The sequence below is a fragment of the Ranitomeya variabilis genome, chromosome 4 (genome assembly GCF_051348905.1).
Source record: "Ranitomeya variabilis isolate aRanVar5 chromosome 4, aRanVar5.hap1, whole genome shotgun sequence".
Classification (NCBI taxonomy): domain Eukaryota; kingdom Metazoa; phylum Chordata; class Amphibia; order Anura; family Dendrobatidae; genus Ranitomeya; species Ranitomeya variabilis.
The window spans coordinates 107,567,450-107,584,102 of record NC_135235.1 but is presented as its reverse complement, the minus strand read 5'-3'; the positions used below and the strand labels follow the sequence as shown (position 1 = coordinate 107,584,102).

General features: G+C 43.5%; 1 protein-coding gene across 1 annotated transcript in view; it reads left to right on the top strand.

The window, feature by feature from the left end:
• Positions 1-16,653, top strand: part of LOC143769967 (uncharacterized) — a 224,791-nt gene that overhangs the window by 110,565 nt on the left and 97,573 nt on the right. The window contains exons 4-6 of the mRNA XM_077259080.1: positions 4,731-4,772; positions 4,864-4,938; positions 9,029-9,615. Coding sequence (XP_077115195.1) covers positions 4,731-4,772; positions 4,864-4,938; positions 9,029-9,615 — 704 coding nt within the window. The remainder of the gene's footprint in view (positions 1-4,730; positions 4,773-4,863; positions 4,939-9,028; positions 9,616-16,653) is intronic.

Genomic DNA, 16,653 nt, shown 5'->3' with positions numbered 1-16,653 from the left:
TAGCACAGCCCATGTAGTATATAGCACAGCCACGTAGTATATAGCACAGCCCACGTAGTATACAGCACAGCCCATGCAGTATATAAGACAGCCCACGTAGTATATAGCACCACCCATGCAGTATATTGCACAGCCATGTAGTATATTGCACAGCCACGTAGTATATTGCACAGCCACGTAGTATATTGCACAGCCACATAGTATATTGCACAGCCACGTAGTATATAGCACAGGCCACGTAGTATATAGCACAGTGAAGTAGTATATAACACAGCCCACGCAGTATATAACACAGCTCACGTAGTATATAGCAATTTTGGCACCATATCCCTGTTAAAAAAATAATTAAAATAAAAAATAGCTATATACTCACCTTCCGTCGGCCCCTGGATCCAGCCCAGGCCTTTAGCGATGCTCCTCGCGACGCTCCGTTCCCAGTGATGCTGTGCACACGTAAGACCGCTATGTCATCTCCGGTCATTGCTGCAATGCGTTTTTGGGACCGGAGCATCGCGAGGAGCGGGACAGGCTGCCGTGGATGCCGGAAGGTGAGAATATAATGATTTTTTTTATTATTATTTTTAACATTATGTTTTTACTATTGATGCTGCATAGGCAGCTTCAATAGTAAAAAGTTGGTCACACAGGGTTAATGGCAGCGATAACGGACTGCGTTACACCGTGTTATGCTGCCGTGTAACGCAGGCAATTTAATGGACTGCTAAAACCCTATGTGGCTGTTGACTGGAGGGGAGTATGGAGGGGGCACTGACTGGAGGGGAGTAGGGAGGGGCCAATTCACGGCCGGACTGTGCCTGTCGCTGATTGGTCGCGGCCAGCTGGGCACGACCAATCAGCAACTCGGGATTTCTGCGACAGACAGAGGGAAGTTACAGACAAACAGACAGAATTACCCCTTAGACAAATATACACAAATACATATATCACCGCCGTGACCTCGCACCCCCCTCTCTGCATCCAGATCCTTGCAGATCCCCGGGCACTGTGTTTAGAGTGTGCTCATAGACCCACCCTCTTAAAGGGCCAGCACATCTTCCTAAAGTGTCCCTAGCCAATAGCTTGGAGACATTTATTTAAGGCACCTCCATCTGATGGGAGGTGCCCAATCAATGTCATTTGTCTGTTTCTAACACACTTGCTAGTTCTTAGATCCCAGTGCTCGTATACAGTATACTAGTCCTGTATATAAGTCGTGCCAGCTAGCAGTTGCCTGCCTGTTTATCAGCCACACCTGCCTGTACCCACCAGCCTGGATACCAGTCATGCCCACCAGTACCTGCCTGCCTGTCTGTCTGTTGTGCCAGTCACTATAACAGCTGTTCTAACCAGTACTTGCTTAGTCTACCATTCTTGGGCGTTCCTGCCTCCTGTCCCTTGGGGGTCAGCTGCCATCCACCCAAGGTCAGCCCTGGTGTAGCATTTGGTCCCTCCTTCCTTGTCTCTCCTCATATAGTGGTATCATCAGCCATCATGCATCCGAGGTCAGACTTGGTGAGGTACCTAGTCACAACCCTCCAGGCTCTCCTCGGATCATGGCACAATGGTACCACCACCCAGTCCATAACAGTTTCTTCAGGCCATGGAATCCACTAGCTCTCAGGCTTCCTCCATCTCTGACCTGTATCAGGAGGTTTGCCACCAGAAAGACTACCAGGATAAGATCCTATCCTACCTGCAGACAATAAACACTTGTCTAGACACGCTGGCAACTCCGGCCTCATCTGCACCTACACAGGCTGCAACAACTTCAGACATGACTCATCAGCCCGCCAGCTGTGTACCTAGCCTTGGACCCCGTTTGACTGCTCCTCCACGTTATGGAGGTGACCCTGCTCTTTGTAGGTGGTTTGTTAACCAGTGCACACTACAATTTGAACTCTTAGCTCATCAGTTGGTCTCAGATCAGGCCAAGGTGGCCTTTATTATGTCTGATTTTACTTGCAAGGCTCTGACATGGCTCAACCGCCTATAGAAGAAAAGGATCGTCTTGTGTCGATTCTCCAGTCCTTTCAAGAAGCCTTCCGTGAGGTTTTCGATGGGCCAGCTTCCTTAGCATCATTTTCTTTATAATGACTGCGCCAGGAGAAGCTGATAGTGGGCCCGTATGGTGTACATTTTCTCACCCTGTCATCTGACCTCACCTGGAATAATGAGGCTCTCATTGCCACCCACTGGGAGAGCCTTTCTGGGTGAATCAAAGATGAGCTGGCCGGTCATGATACACCCACCTCACTGGATGACCTGGTGTCTCTAGCAACATGGATAGACATCAGGTTCCAGTAGAGTTCCAAAGAAGTGACCCATGAGAGAAGACCTGTACACCTGGCACCTACCTTTCACAGGCCAGTCTTATAGCAAGCCTCAGCCTCGGCATCCTCCCCAGAGTTCATGCAAGTTGACCAGGTGACAATAGCCAAGCATATCAGGAAGCCCGTCGTGCCGAGGGAAGGTGTTTCTATTGTGGCAATTCTAAGCATGTAATCCCCTCCTGCCCCAAGAGACCAGGAAACTCCAGAGCCTAGGTGTGTTGGAGAGGCCACCATGGGCAAGAATCACCCCTCTCTATTGCTGACACTGTCAGTATCTGTTTCCTGTCGCAACATCCATTTTGTTGAGTCTGCCTACCTGGACTTTGGTTCTGCAGGTAATCTCATCCAACAAACCATTGTGGAGTGAAATATGATCCCAATCCAATGTCTACAGGATTCATTGGTGGTTTCATCGGTGGATGGAAAACCTCTTTCCAAAACCATCACTTTCGTTACTGAGCCTGTGGAGCTTTGGGTAGGAATGCTGCACTCGGAGAAGATTCCTCTTTATGTGCTGTCAGGTCTGTCTCACCCTCTGCTTCTATGTCTACCATGGCTGCAAAAACATAAGCAGGTTTTGGACTGGAAATCAGAAGTAATCCATTGGGGCCAAGAGTGCTATGAGAGTTGCCTTGCTCCCATTCATCCTGTCCGACCTCCGGTTTCTCCATCTAATTTACCTGGCTTGCTTACTGCATATTGAACATATGCTGATGTCTTTGACAAAAAGGAGGCTGAGACGCTACCACCTCATAGGCCGTATGACTGCCCAATTGATCTTCTTCCAGTTTCGTCTCCTCCATGTGGTTGAATCTACCCCCTGTTGCAGGATGAGACCCAAGCTATTTCCAATTACATTAAAGAAAATCTAGCCAGTTTTTTATCTGGAAGTCAACCTTGCCGGCCGGAGCTGGATTCTTCTATGTGAAGAAAAAGAATGGCTTACTTCAACACTGTATCGACCACTGTATCGAGGGGACTCAACCAAATTACAGTCAAGATTAAATATCCGCTGCCTCTCATTGCTGAGCTGTGTGATTATCTTAAGGGTTCCAGAGTCTTCAGAAAACTCAACCTGCATTGGGTGTATAACCTAATTCGTATTCGCCAGTGAGAGGAATTGAAGACAGCCTTTAATACGAGTATCATGTTATGCTGTTTGGGCTCTGGACCCAGCAGTATTCCAATGTGTGTGGTAGTGTACTTGGATGTCATCTTGTTGTTTTCTCCTGAGCTGTCCATAGACCGGAGGAATGTTCACCAAGTTCTACAGAGATTATGGAAAAATCATCTCTACACCAAGTATGAAAAGTGTGTCTTCAAGCACACCTCTCTTCTGTTTCTGGGGTACATCATCTCCGAGACTGGTCTGACAATGGACCTCGAGAAGGTATCTGCTGTCTTGAAGTGGCCCCGTCCAGATAGCCTGAAGGCTATCAAGTGGTTTCTTGGGTTTGCTTATTACTACCACCATACATTCCCCTCCTTGGATCATGACACAGTGGTTCCACAATCCAATCCGTAACAAAAAATCTACAATAGACTACTTCAAAAGGTGTAGGCTGAAGGTTTTACAATGGCCCTCACAGTAACCAGATCAGAACATCATTGAAAATCTGTGGCTAGACCTCAAAATAGCAGTGCATGCAAAATGACCCTGGAATCTCACAGAACTGGAAGGATTTTCCAAGGAAGAATGGATGAAAATCCCTGGCTACAAAAAGCAGTGACACTTGCAAAAGGAGGTGCTACTAGGTACTAATCATGCAGGGTACCCAAACTTTTGCATAACCAATCTTCCTCTTTGTAATTTTAAAAATGTAAAAGATGAAAATATGTATATGTTTTGCCTAAAATACAAAGAAATGTGTCATCTTTAACTTTAGCTCTTTTAGAGATCATTTTATCTTCAACTTGCTTAACTGTTCACAATAACAGTATTTTTGACTAGGGATGCCCAAACTTTTACATTCCACTGTATCTGTGATCCGATGTCGTATTTCAGAGAAATCTACGTTTTTCTTATATGTAAATGAGCTGTTCATGAGTATGGACTGGACCCTGATCTACATGAGAATCTGCCTCCAGAGCTTATTTTATATGAAAGGGGAGTTACCAGTGTGAGACATGTAACTAACAGAGAACATGAAAAATTAACTTTGCCTCTTTACAAACACATTTGCTGCAGCTCTCACAGCTCTGCTGAATTGCAACATTGTCTACCAGTGAGATGGAAGCTGACCTGCAGGTTCTGTAAATGCATATACCACATTCAAATAACTAGCTTTGAATGTGGTGAATGCATTTACAGAAATAATCATATGTGTATTTTACATAAACATTCGTTTTAGTATTTTTTATATCCATAATAGTAAATAAAATCTTTACGTTACATTCTAGAATCGTCCATATCATCTATTGTAACTGACATGGCAAGAAACAGTAAGTATTTTCATCCCATTATTTTATAATATTTCATGTTACTACATTGTTCTGAATAGCTTTGAAATTGTCATTAATACATGCTTTCCAGCTCCTTTCAGAAGATCAGACACTTACAGATGTTCCTTTCGAACAAGAGTATCAGCTAGATCAGCTGCATCAAAAGGTACTATTTAATGTTTTGTTTTTTGTTTTTTAAATAAAAGATTAATCTTGAGTTTAACTAGTTTGACGTAAAATACATGATCAATTGTATGTTAACTAATATCAATAACAGGGCTTTATGTGAAAATGCATTTATTTTTTAATAGATTTTCGAACAAGAAGTGGGTAAAAAAATTTTTTAAAATACATAAAAATACCCTTCAGTGTATAAGCAGTTGGAATTGCAATCTCCATAGTGGTGGTTTCACACAGATAGTGGAACTAAAAAGTCTACTCATCCCTGTTAAAATGCCAGGTTTTTGTCATGACAAAAGTCATACCAAGAAGAATCATTACAGAACTTTTTCCATCTTTTAATGTCAACCAAAATCTGTACAATTAAATTGATAAATAAACTGAACTTTTTCAGTTGAAAAAAGGAAAATAAGCAACTAAAAAAATATGGTTGCCTAAATGTGCACACCCATAAAAAAGGAACCTGTCAGCATGAAAATGCCATCCAATCTGCAGGTCGCATGTTAAAGAGCAGGGAGAGCTGAATAGATTGGTATATAGTTTTGTGAGAAAAGATTCAGTACAACTTGTGTTTTATTAATTTAACGGAGTAGTCCGTCCTTAGACTACAAATCTGGAGTGACTGCAGACTTGTGAATCTTTATATCGCATGCACTGCACACTGTGAGGTTTCTCCGGTACTAGCGCCGGTATTCGGCGGTCATGTGACTGCAAGTTTGTGATCTACATAGTTGGTCTGCACATTATGACTAAACATGTTTATCCTTTGCATTGAGCAAGGCCTAGTACATCTAGTTGACATGTGCATATATGCAAATCACATACTTGAGGTCATGTGCTAGATAATCTCGGTCACCAGCACCAGAGAATCCTCACATCACACAGTGAAGTTGGATCACCCCCATGGGGCCGTGGGGTACTCGGTACCGGGTCCTGCGGTTCACAGGGGGATGTCACGGTGGCTCACCCGGTCCGTGGCCCTGGGACGTCCGTGTAAAATTGAAAGGTCTTTAAGGGGAATGTTCGTGACGCCACCTGTGGTATTCGGTCAGGGTGACCGACGCTGCTTTAAGGGGTCCGCTGGGGTGATGTTATGGCAGCTAGATGGTATACCTTCCCACAGGTGAAGTGTATCCCGAGGGCTTCCCAGTGTATAGATGGTGGATGGTGAGTGGCGCAGTGAAGAACGAGGACACAAGGTTGCAGTCTCTTTACCTTTACTGAAGACTTCAGCATCCACAGTCCAGGGTACAGATCACAGGGCAGGCAGAGTCCGGCCGGTTTGAAGGCAAGTCCAGAGTCCCCTTGTCCATGTGGAAATCAGTAGCCTTCCCTTGTGCTGCAGTGTTATAGTTCCTTACTGCCTAAGGCTTCACATAAGGTCCTCACAGATGTGATGTCTTTCTCTGTCCCCCATATAGGATAGGACAAACCCGTATGACTGGTGGCTTGAGGCGGTTTATAGGGACTCTATCAAGCCCCAGCCTTTAAGGGGTGCCACTGTGCCTCCTGGGAATAGGGCGGACAGGTAACGTGAATTTAGTTGTCCTGCCGGTCTCTGGAGTAAAGCATAAAGGTCGTTACTCCCTCGGTGTTCTGGCTGCCAGGATTCTGTGCCTCAGAAGGAGGCAGCCTGTGTAGGGCTGGTCCCCTTCTGGTATCCTCTCCTTTGCTATGACTTCTTTCACGCTTGCTGCAATACAGTTCTGCCTTCGATGTCTCTTCCTAGGAGCTGCAGCTCTGAGGGCATGCACAGCTCCATGTCCTTCTGCTTCATTCTCTGACAGAATCCCACCCCTGCCAGGGACCAACTGACTGAGCGGAGCTCAGCCAGCAACTGACTAACTTTCCCTACAGGCGACCAGTTTTACCAATGTGGGGAGTGACCTAATAAATAGGAGCAAGAGCTCCCCCTGGTGGCCTGGAGTGTGAAATGTGTTGCATGTTTGTGATACCTGGATGCAGTTATCCTTCTTTGCCTCCAAACGTAGCATCACTCTCCCCAAAAGGAAAGCAATACCATTGCGACGACCAGGACCCTGGGTTGCCGCACAATGTTGATATGGAGGCATGCTTGAAGTCATTGTCATACTGGAAGATTAAATTCATCTTCATATTCATCTTTTTAGTAGAGACCTGAAGGCTTTGTTGCAAAATTGACTAATATTTGGAACTGTCCATAATACCCTCTACCTTGTCTAAAGCACCAGTTCCACCTGGTAACAAACGGCCTCAAAGAGTAATGCTGCCTCCATCATGCTGCACTGTAGGTATCACTTTTAGTAATGCACAGTATTGGTTTTGTGCCAAACATACTTTTAGGAATTATGGACAAAAAGTTCATCCTTGCGCTCATCGAGCCATAACATGAATTGCCATATGATTTTGGCAGACTTCATGTAGGCTTTGTCAAACGTAGCCAGGCTTGGATATTTTCCTTTGTAAAGAAAAGGCTTCTGTCGTGGTACCCTAGTTCACAAGCAAGACTGACAGTATGAAGAATACATGTTCATGCAGTATTCTGCCACCGATATATGTGGATGAGATGTGTCTGAGGGATGTGATCACAAATCGCTATATAAACAATGGCGGACAGCGTTACTCACTAACTGTGCTCCTAGTCCTTATCAGCTGTGCGTGGTGATCCGGAAGGATGATGCAGTGATACATTCAACAGGTTTTATTTACAGTACCTTGGTAAGATGAGGACTGTAGGTTAGAGGTATTACAGGATCACCAGATAGAGATAGTAGAAGCTCCAGGTTAGAGGTAACAAGAGAATCCTTTCTCCAGCTCTGCAGCACATGTGAGATCTAAGATGGCACAGAGTACAAAACAGGAAAAGAAGGAAGAAGATAGGAGGAACTAAAGACAGAAAGGCATTGTGGGAAAGTTCCTTAAGGAATATTACAGTGTGATACAGCAATGGCCAGTAGATGGCAGCAAAGTATAACAAATACAATATATGATAGAACTAGGTATATTACCATTACATAAATGTCCATGTATGACTGAAAGTCTATCAGAATAAACTGAACAGCACATGCAGTACAGAATCAGTAATTCCTGCAGGTCTTTCAATGGCACCCCTGCGGTCCGGCTGCCACAATATCACCTCCCTAACCGGTGGTGATATTTTGTCTGGAAGAGGATCTCCCTACACTAGCCTGCTTGATTACATGTGGGGATTCCCTAGCAACCAGGCAATCCCCACATGTACTCAGCGTGGCAACTAGCTGTAAATCATTCAGCTGCCATGATGAAAACTAAATCTCTGAGCAGTCATAAATACTCAGAGGTAACCTGAGCGTGCTCGGGAAAACCCGAGCAACGAGTACACTCGCTCATCACTATTAAGCACTAAACTCTTCTGCCTGTTTAGAAGTAACAAGATCACGTAAGTGACTACCAGGTTTTAGGATAGATGGAATCGAGTGTGGGATTTTTGTTTTGTCCCCATTCTTTAGAAAACAAAACAATACTTTTCAAGTCAAAGTAATGCTGTACAGTACTGTACTAGCGATGGGTGAGCGTGCTCGCCACTGCTCAATACATTTCAGTGCTCGATCCAGCACCGAGCAGTGGCGAGTATCGAATGGTGCTTGGGTGTTTCTTGGGTCTCTCTCTCCTCTGACTTCTCGGCCGTCGAGTAAACGTCTGCCGGAAACGTGCTCGACCTCCTCATTGAAGTACATTATGCCTGATACTCGAATAGAGCACCCGAGTATTCCAAAGTGCTCGAATCGAGTACCTAGCACCCGAGCAGTTTACTGCTTATTCACCACTATACTGTACCCTACAGTGTGCTCATATAAAGCCACCATAAAGTGCCTAACTAGTAATAGGATTTAGTCTAAATAGAATTCTCGCAATTGTTTATGTTTGAGTTATATTTGCATTCATGGAAAATACATATATATATTTGTTCGTATCTTATCGTTCATGAGCCTTTAGTTTTCCACTATCACTTTTGGACAGTCGTGCTATATTGTTTCTAAATTAAAAAATAATATTTTACCGCTATTACTACTAACACCTATTGATTTTTTCTGTTGATCTTTTATGATTCTCAATAGGTGAAGAGATTTCAACTGAATTTGCAAATAATTTAATAAATCCTGAAGAGCTTTTCAGTTTGTGCTACAACAGCAATGAAAATATTAGGAACTCTGCAGCCAAACGTCTGACAAGTTTAATTCAGAAAAACATTGTAAACCTTTGCAGTGATGACCATTTACATTTACGAGACTATGAAAAGCAAACCAGACTATTGATTGAAAAGTATAATTCAGTGGTCTATATGAAGCTGTATTTCTGGATTTTAGTTGCAATTTTTTTTAGAATATACAAAAGCGATGACCGGAATTTAAAGAAGTACATGAAAATTCTGACATTACCCAATTGTAAAATTAGCAAAAAACCATTTGATCATCTCTGTCAACAAGTCTACCATTCGCTTACTTTTTCTCTACATGCTAAGATGAAGACATGGCCAAATAGACTGGACGTCAATAATGTCTATGTTAAGAAATTCGAAAATTGCCTCTCAATGATAGATGTTAAATTGCTAAATAACGAGAAGAAACCACAAGCACTGATCAAGAATCTAACAAACCTACCATGGGATATTAAGCATATCATCATAACTGCCATTGCAGAAAAGGTACGTAAGAATCAGAATATATATAATTGAAATAGCAGGACTAAAAGGGAAAAGTTGTGAAATTATGAAAATCACAGGATAGATAGATGTTATTGACATGCAAATGATAAAAAAAATGGAAACACCATTTTCAAAAAATATTGATTTATTCTGTATTCAGTAGAAAGCACCACGTGAAGAAATTCCTCCAGTGATGCACCTTGGCTGTTATCAATCAGATAATTAATGGCTGTCTGAGGAAGGTTCTGCCACTCTGAACACTTGTGAATGCAAATTCTCAAGAGATCCTTTACAATTGCACAATCAAGAGGAAGTGAGACCTGCGGCTGGACGCTCACATCCTCTTTATTACTAATATGTCCAAAGGCGGGGACAGCGACACCAGCACTGATTGGGCTCCGTGCTCACGTGACATAATTGCACGTGATCCCCAGGAAAGCGACGGTAGACACCGCTGGAACGGCGCGACACAGGAGGTGAGTAAAAGAGTTTTTATTTTCAAAGGGGCAAACATTCAGATCAAAAAGGGGGTGTCCTAGTAGTGGACAGCCCCTTTACGACTTTATTCACACATCAATATTTTGAACAGTATTTCATCAGTATTTATATGCCAAAACCAGGAGTATCTCCAAAACACAGAGCAGATGCTAATCTTTCAATTATAGTTGTCTCTGTATAAGTTTCACTTCTAGTTTTGGCATACAAACACCGATGCAAAATACTGACCAACTAGTGACATGTAAATATTGAGGCCTCGGTCTACATTCCCATCATTAGCATTTGATGACTTGTGGATGCTGTAGAATTTCGGCACTTATTATTTAAACTAGGTTCTTTGCAGTTTTTCATTGCATTCTTGTGGTACTATTTTAACATAGAAAGAAGGAATATAAACCAGCTCACCCGTGATGCATAAACCAAACCTCGGAAGCATGGACCCACTGTGTCCAGGCGTACAAAGTCCAAAAAAGAAAAGAATGTCCAGCTTCACATTCTTTTCTTTTTTGGACTATTTTAACATGCATTTTTATTGTGTTTTTGACTCTTCAGTGTCTGTCTCTTATTTGTGTGTCATGCTTTAAATAAGGCTACTTTGTTTTTGATACTTCCTAACGTATAAAACTTTATTTAGATGCTTATATGCGGATTCTGAAAAACAGGCGGAAAACACTGTGCATGTGCATTTTTTATCTGCCAATTCTCCACATCTAATGCAAACCTATAGGGAAAATCTGCACAGAAAACTCAGCGCACCCACAACAGGAATTTACATGCTGCAGATGTGAAATATGTACTGCAGCTAAGTTTCCGCTGAGTGGGCCATGAGATTTCTATAAATCCCATCCACTTCAACTGTAAGACGCTGCGTTTAGGACTCAACAAAATAACGCAGCTTCAAAAACGCATCAAAAGCTCATCTTGGGAATGTAGCCTAAGGCCACTTACATTCATTCTGTATTTGGTCAGTATTTTACCTCAGTATTTGGAAACCAAAACCAGGAGTGGGTGATAAATACAGAAGTGGTGACGTGTTAAAATACTGTATATTATACTTGTACTCTGATTATTCCACTCCTGATCAGCACCTTCTTTCAAAATAAGAAGTGTGAACAAGTGCAAGCTGTGGAGACTAGGTGTGTCAGGAATGGATATTTTTTTTTACTCTGATAACATACATTAACCCCTTAGTGACAGAGCCAATTTGGTACTTAATGACCGAGCCAATTTTTACAATTCTGACCAGTGTCACTTTAAGAGGTTATAACTCTGGAACGCTTTATCGGATCCCACTGATTCTGAGATTGTTTTTTCATGACATATTGTACTTCAAGTTAGTGGTAACATTTCTTCGATATTACTTGCGATTATTTATGAAAAAAATGGAAATATGGCGAAAATTTTTAAAATTTTGCAATTTTCAAACTTTGTATTTTTATGCCCTTAAATCAGAGAGATATGTCACAAAAAATAGTTAATAAATAACATTTCCCACATGTCTACTTTACATTAGCACAATTTTGGAAACAATTTTTTTTTTTGTTAGGGAGTTATAAGGGTTAAAAGTTGACCAGCAATTTCTCATTTTTACAACACCATTTTTTTTTAGGGACCACATCTCATTTGAAGTCATTTTGAGGGGTCTATATGATAGAAAATAACCAAGTGTGACACCATTCTAAAAACTGCACCCCTCAAGCTGCTCAAAACCACATTCAAGAAGTTTATTAACCCTTTACGTACTTCACAGGAACTGAAACAATGTGGAAGAAAAAAATGAACATTTAACTTTTTTTTGCAAACATTTTACTTCAGAACCATTTTTTTTAATTTTCACAAGTGTAAAAACAGAAATTTAACCACAAATTTTGTTGTGCAATTTTTCCTGAGTACGCCGATACCCCATATGTGGAGGTAAACCACTGTTTGGGCGCACCGCAGAGCTTGGAAGTGAAGGAGCACCGTTTGACTTTTTCAATGCAGAATTGGCTGGAATTGAGATCGGATGCCATGTCGCGTTTGGAGAGCCCCTGATGTGCCTAAACAGTGGAAACCCCCCACAAGTGATACCATTTTGGAAACTAGACCCCTTAAGGAACTTATCTAGATGTGTGGTGAGCACTTTGAACCCCCAAGTGCTTCACAGAAGTTTATAACGTAGAGCCGTGAAAATAAAAAATCGCATTTGTTTTCACAAAAATGATTTTTTCGCCCACAAATTCTTATTTTCACAAGGGTAACAGGAGAAATTAGACCACAAAAGTTGTTGTGCAATTTCTCCTGAGTACGTCAATACCCCATATGTGGGGGTAAACCACTGTTTGGGCGCACCGCAGAGCTTGGAAGAGAAGGAGTGTCGTTTTACTTTTTCAATGTAGAATTGGCTGGAATTGAGATCGGACGCCATGTCACGTTTGGAGAGCCGCTGATGTGCCTAAACAGTGGAGACCCCCCACAAATGACACCATTTTGGAAACTAGACCCCTTAAGGAACTTATCTAGATGTGTGGTGAGCACTTTAAACCCCCAGGTGCTTCACAGAAGTTTATAACGTAGAGCCGTGAAAATAAAAAAATCGCATTTTTTCTACAAAAATGATCTTTTTGCCTCCAAATTTTTATTTTACCAAGGGTAACAGGAGAAAATGGACACCAGAAGTTGTTGTACAATTTGTCTTGAGTACGCCGACACCCCGTATGTGGGGGTAAACCACTGTTTGGGTGCATGGCTGAGCTCGGAAGCAAAGGAGCGCCATTTGACTTTTCAATGCAAAATTGACTGGAATTGAGATCGGACGCCATGTCGCGTTTGGAGAGCCCCTGATGTGCCTAAACAGTAGAAACCCCCCAAAAGTGACCCCATTTTGGAAACTAGACCCCCCCATGGAACTTATCTAGATGTGTAGTGAGAACTTTGAATGCCCAAGTGCATCACAGAAGTTTATAATGCAGAGTCGTGAAAATAAAAAATATATTTTTTTTAACAATAAAGATTTTTTAGCCCCCAAGTTTTTATTTTCACAAGGGTAACAAGAGAAATTGGACCCAAAAGTTGTTGTCCAATTTGTCCTGAGTATGCTGGTACCCCATATGTGGGGGTAAACCACTGCTTGGGCGCACGGCAGAGCTCGGAAGGGAAGGAGCGCCATTTTGGAATGCAGACTTTGATAGAATTGTCTGCGGGCGTTATGTTGCGTTTGCAGACCCCTAATGTACCTAAACAGTAGAAACTCCCAACAAGTGACCCCATTTTGGAAAATAGACCCCCCAAGGAACTTATCTAGATATGTGGTGAGAACTTTGAATGCCCAAGTGCTTCACAGAAGTTTATAATGCATAGTAGTGAAAATAAAAAATATTTTTTTTTCCCACAAAAAAGATTTTTTTAGCCCCCAAATTTTTATTTTCACAAGGGTAACAAGAGAAATTGGACCCCAAAAGTTGTTGTCCAATTTGTCCTGAGTATGCTGGTACCCCATATGTGGAGGTAAACCACTGCTTGGGCGCACGGCAGAGCTCGGAAGGGAAGAAGCGCCATTTTGGAATGCAGACTTTGATAGAATTGTCTGCGGGGGTTATGTTGCGTTTGCAGACCCCTAATGTACCTAAACAGTAGAAACTCCCAACAAGTGACCCCATTTTGGAAAATAGACCCCCCAAGGAACTTATCTAGATATGTGGTGAGAACTTTGAATGCCCAAGTGCTTCACAGAAGTTTATAATGCATAGTAGTGAAAATAAAAAATATTTTTTTTTCCCACAAAAAAGATTTTTTTAGCCCCCAAATTTTTATTTTCACAAGGGTAACAAGAGAAATTGGACCCAAAAGTTGTTGTCCAATTTGTCCTGAGTATGCTGGTACCCCATATGTGGGGGTAAACCACTGCTTGGGCGCACGGCAGAGCTCGGAAGGGAAGGAGCGCCATTTTGGAATGCAGACTTTGATAGAATTGTCTGCGGGCGTTATGTTGCGTTTGCAGACCCCTAATGTACCTAAACAGTAGAAACTCCCAACAAGTGACCCCATTTTGGAAAATAGACCCCCCAAGGAACTTATCTAGATATGTGGTGAGAACTTTGAATGCCCAAGTGCTTCACAGAAGTTTATAATGCATAGTAGTGAAAATAAAAAATATTTTTTTTTCCCACAAAAAAGATTTTTTTAGCCCCCAAATTTTTATTTTCACAAGGGTAACAAGAGAAATTGGACCCAAAAGTTGTTGTCCAATTTGTCCTGAGTATGCTGGTACCCCATATGTGGGGGTAAACCAATGTTTGGGCGCACGGCAGAGCTCAGAAGGGAGGGAGCACCATTTGACTTTTTTAGCGCAAAATTGGCTGTCGTGTTTGGAGACCCCCCTGATGTACCTAAACAGTGGAAACCCCCAAATTATAACTCCAACCCTAACTCCAACACACCCCTAACCCTAATCTTAACCCGATCCATAATCCTAATCACAACCCTAACGATAATCACAACCCTAACCCCAAAACAGCCCTAATCTCAACCCTAACCATAACCCTAATCAAAACCCTAAATCCAACACACCCCTAACCCTAATCCCAAACGTAACCCTAATCCCAACCCAAACCCTAATCCCAACTCTAACCCTAACTTTAGCCCCAACCCTAACCCTAACTTTAGCCCCAACCCTAACCATAACTTTAGCCCCGTCGTCACAAAAAAAGTTCAATGTAACTTTTTTTTTGTACGTCGCGTCCGCCATTTCCGCGCATGCGTGGCCGTAACTCTGCCCCCTCCTCCCCAGGACATAGACTGGGCAGCGGATGCATTGAAAAACTGCATCCGCTGCCCACGTTGTGCACAATTTTCACAACGTGCGTCGGTACGTCGGGCCGACGCATTGCGACCGCCCCGTACCGACGCAAGTGTGATAGAAGCCTAAGGCTACTTTCACACTAGCGTCGTACTCGGCCCATCGCAGTGTGCCGGGCCAACGTACCGACACTAGCGTTGTAAGCGCCGCACAACGGGTGCAGCGGATGCTGTTTTTTCAACGCATCCGCTGCCCCATTGTGAGGGGAGGCGGGGGCGGAGTTCCGGCCGCGCATGCGCGGTCGGAAATGGCGGACACGTCGCACAAAAAAGTTACATGTAGCTTTTTTTGTGCCGACGGTCCGCCAAAGCACGACGCATCCTTCGCACGACGGATGCGACATGTGGCAATCCGTCGCAATGCGTCGCTAATGCAAGCCAATGGAGAAAAAACGCATCCTGCAAGCACTTTTGCAGGATGCGTTTTTTCTCCGACGCATTGCGACGGAAGCCAAAAAACGCTAGTGTGATAGTAGCCTAACCCTAACCCTAGCCCTAACCCTAAATTTAGCCCCAACCCTAGCCCTAACCCTAACCCTAACTCTAGCCCTAACCCTAACCCTAACCCTAACTCTAACCCTAACCCCAACCCTAACCCTAACCCTAACTCTAACCCTAACCCTAACCCTAACCCTAATTTTAGCCCCAACTTGTCTTCTCCTGCCGGCCGGCAGATGGCAGCAGATGGCGGGCGCACTGCGCATGCGCCCGCCATAAGGAAAAAGCCGGCTGGCAGGAGAAGACAGAAGAGGACCCAGGGACACCGAGTGAGTATGTTAGGGTCCCCGAATCCCCCTATTTCTCTGTCCTCTGATGTGTGATCACATCAGAGGACAGAGAATTACAGATCGCTTTTTTTTTTTTTAATTAACAGTTTACCGGCGATCGCAAAACAGGGGTCGGTGCAAACCGACCCCGATCATGTTCTTTGGGGTCTCGGCTACCCCTGGCAGCCAAGACCCCAAAGATCTTCCGGGTGCCGGGCGGCGGGCGTACTGCGCGTGCGCCCGCCATTTTTTCCCGGAAAAAAGATGGCGGCGCCCATGGGGACCCACGAGGAGCACCGAGGGAGATAGGTGAGTATTGGGGGGCTACCGGAGGCCATCGGGGACCCTATTTCTCTGTCCTCCGATGTGCGATCACATCAGAGGACAGAGAAATTAAACGGCACATCGCGTTTTTTTTGTTTGTTGTTGCGACCGCCGGTAAACGGTTAATTACTGGCGATCGCAACTCGGGGGTCGGTAAAAAACTCTCGAATCATGTTCTCTGGGGTCTCGGCTACCCTCGGCAACCGAGACCCCAGAGAAAATCCGACTCTGGGGGGCGCTATTCACTTTTTCACAGCGCCGTTAATTAACGGCGCTGTGGTTTAAGTACCCTTAGCGGCCGCCGTTAAAAGGCGTATCGGCGGTCGTTAAGGGGTTAAGAGAACATGCACATGTTGAATATTTGGTGAGTTTCTTACCTCAGTATCTCTAGACCCAGGAAAGATATATATCTTGGTACCGCGTTAGCCAGTAGATAGAAAATTTTTTAGGGCATAAAGCCACATTCACACATTGAGTATTTAGTGACTTTTTGACCTCCGTATTTGAAAACACGTCACTACTTCTGCATTTATCATCCACTCCTGGTTTTGTTCTAGAGATGGAAAATTATTTAGATGTGAGAGTCCACAGTGGTTGATACCTTTTAATGACT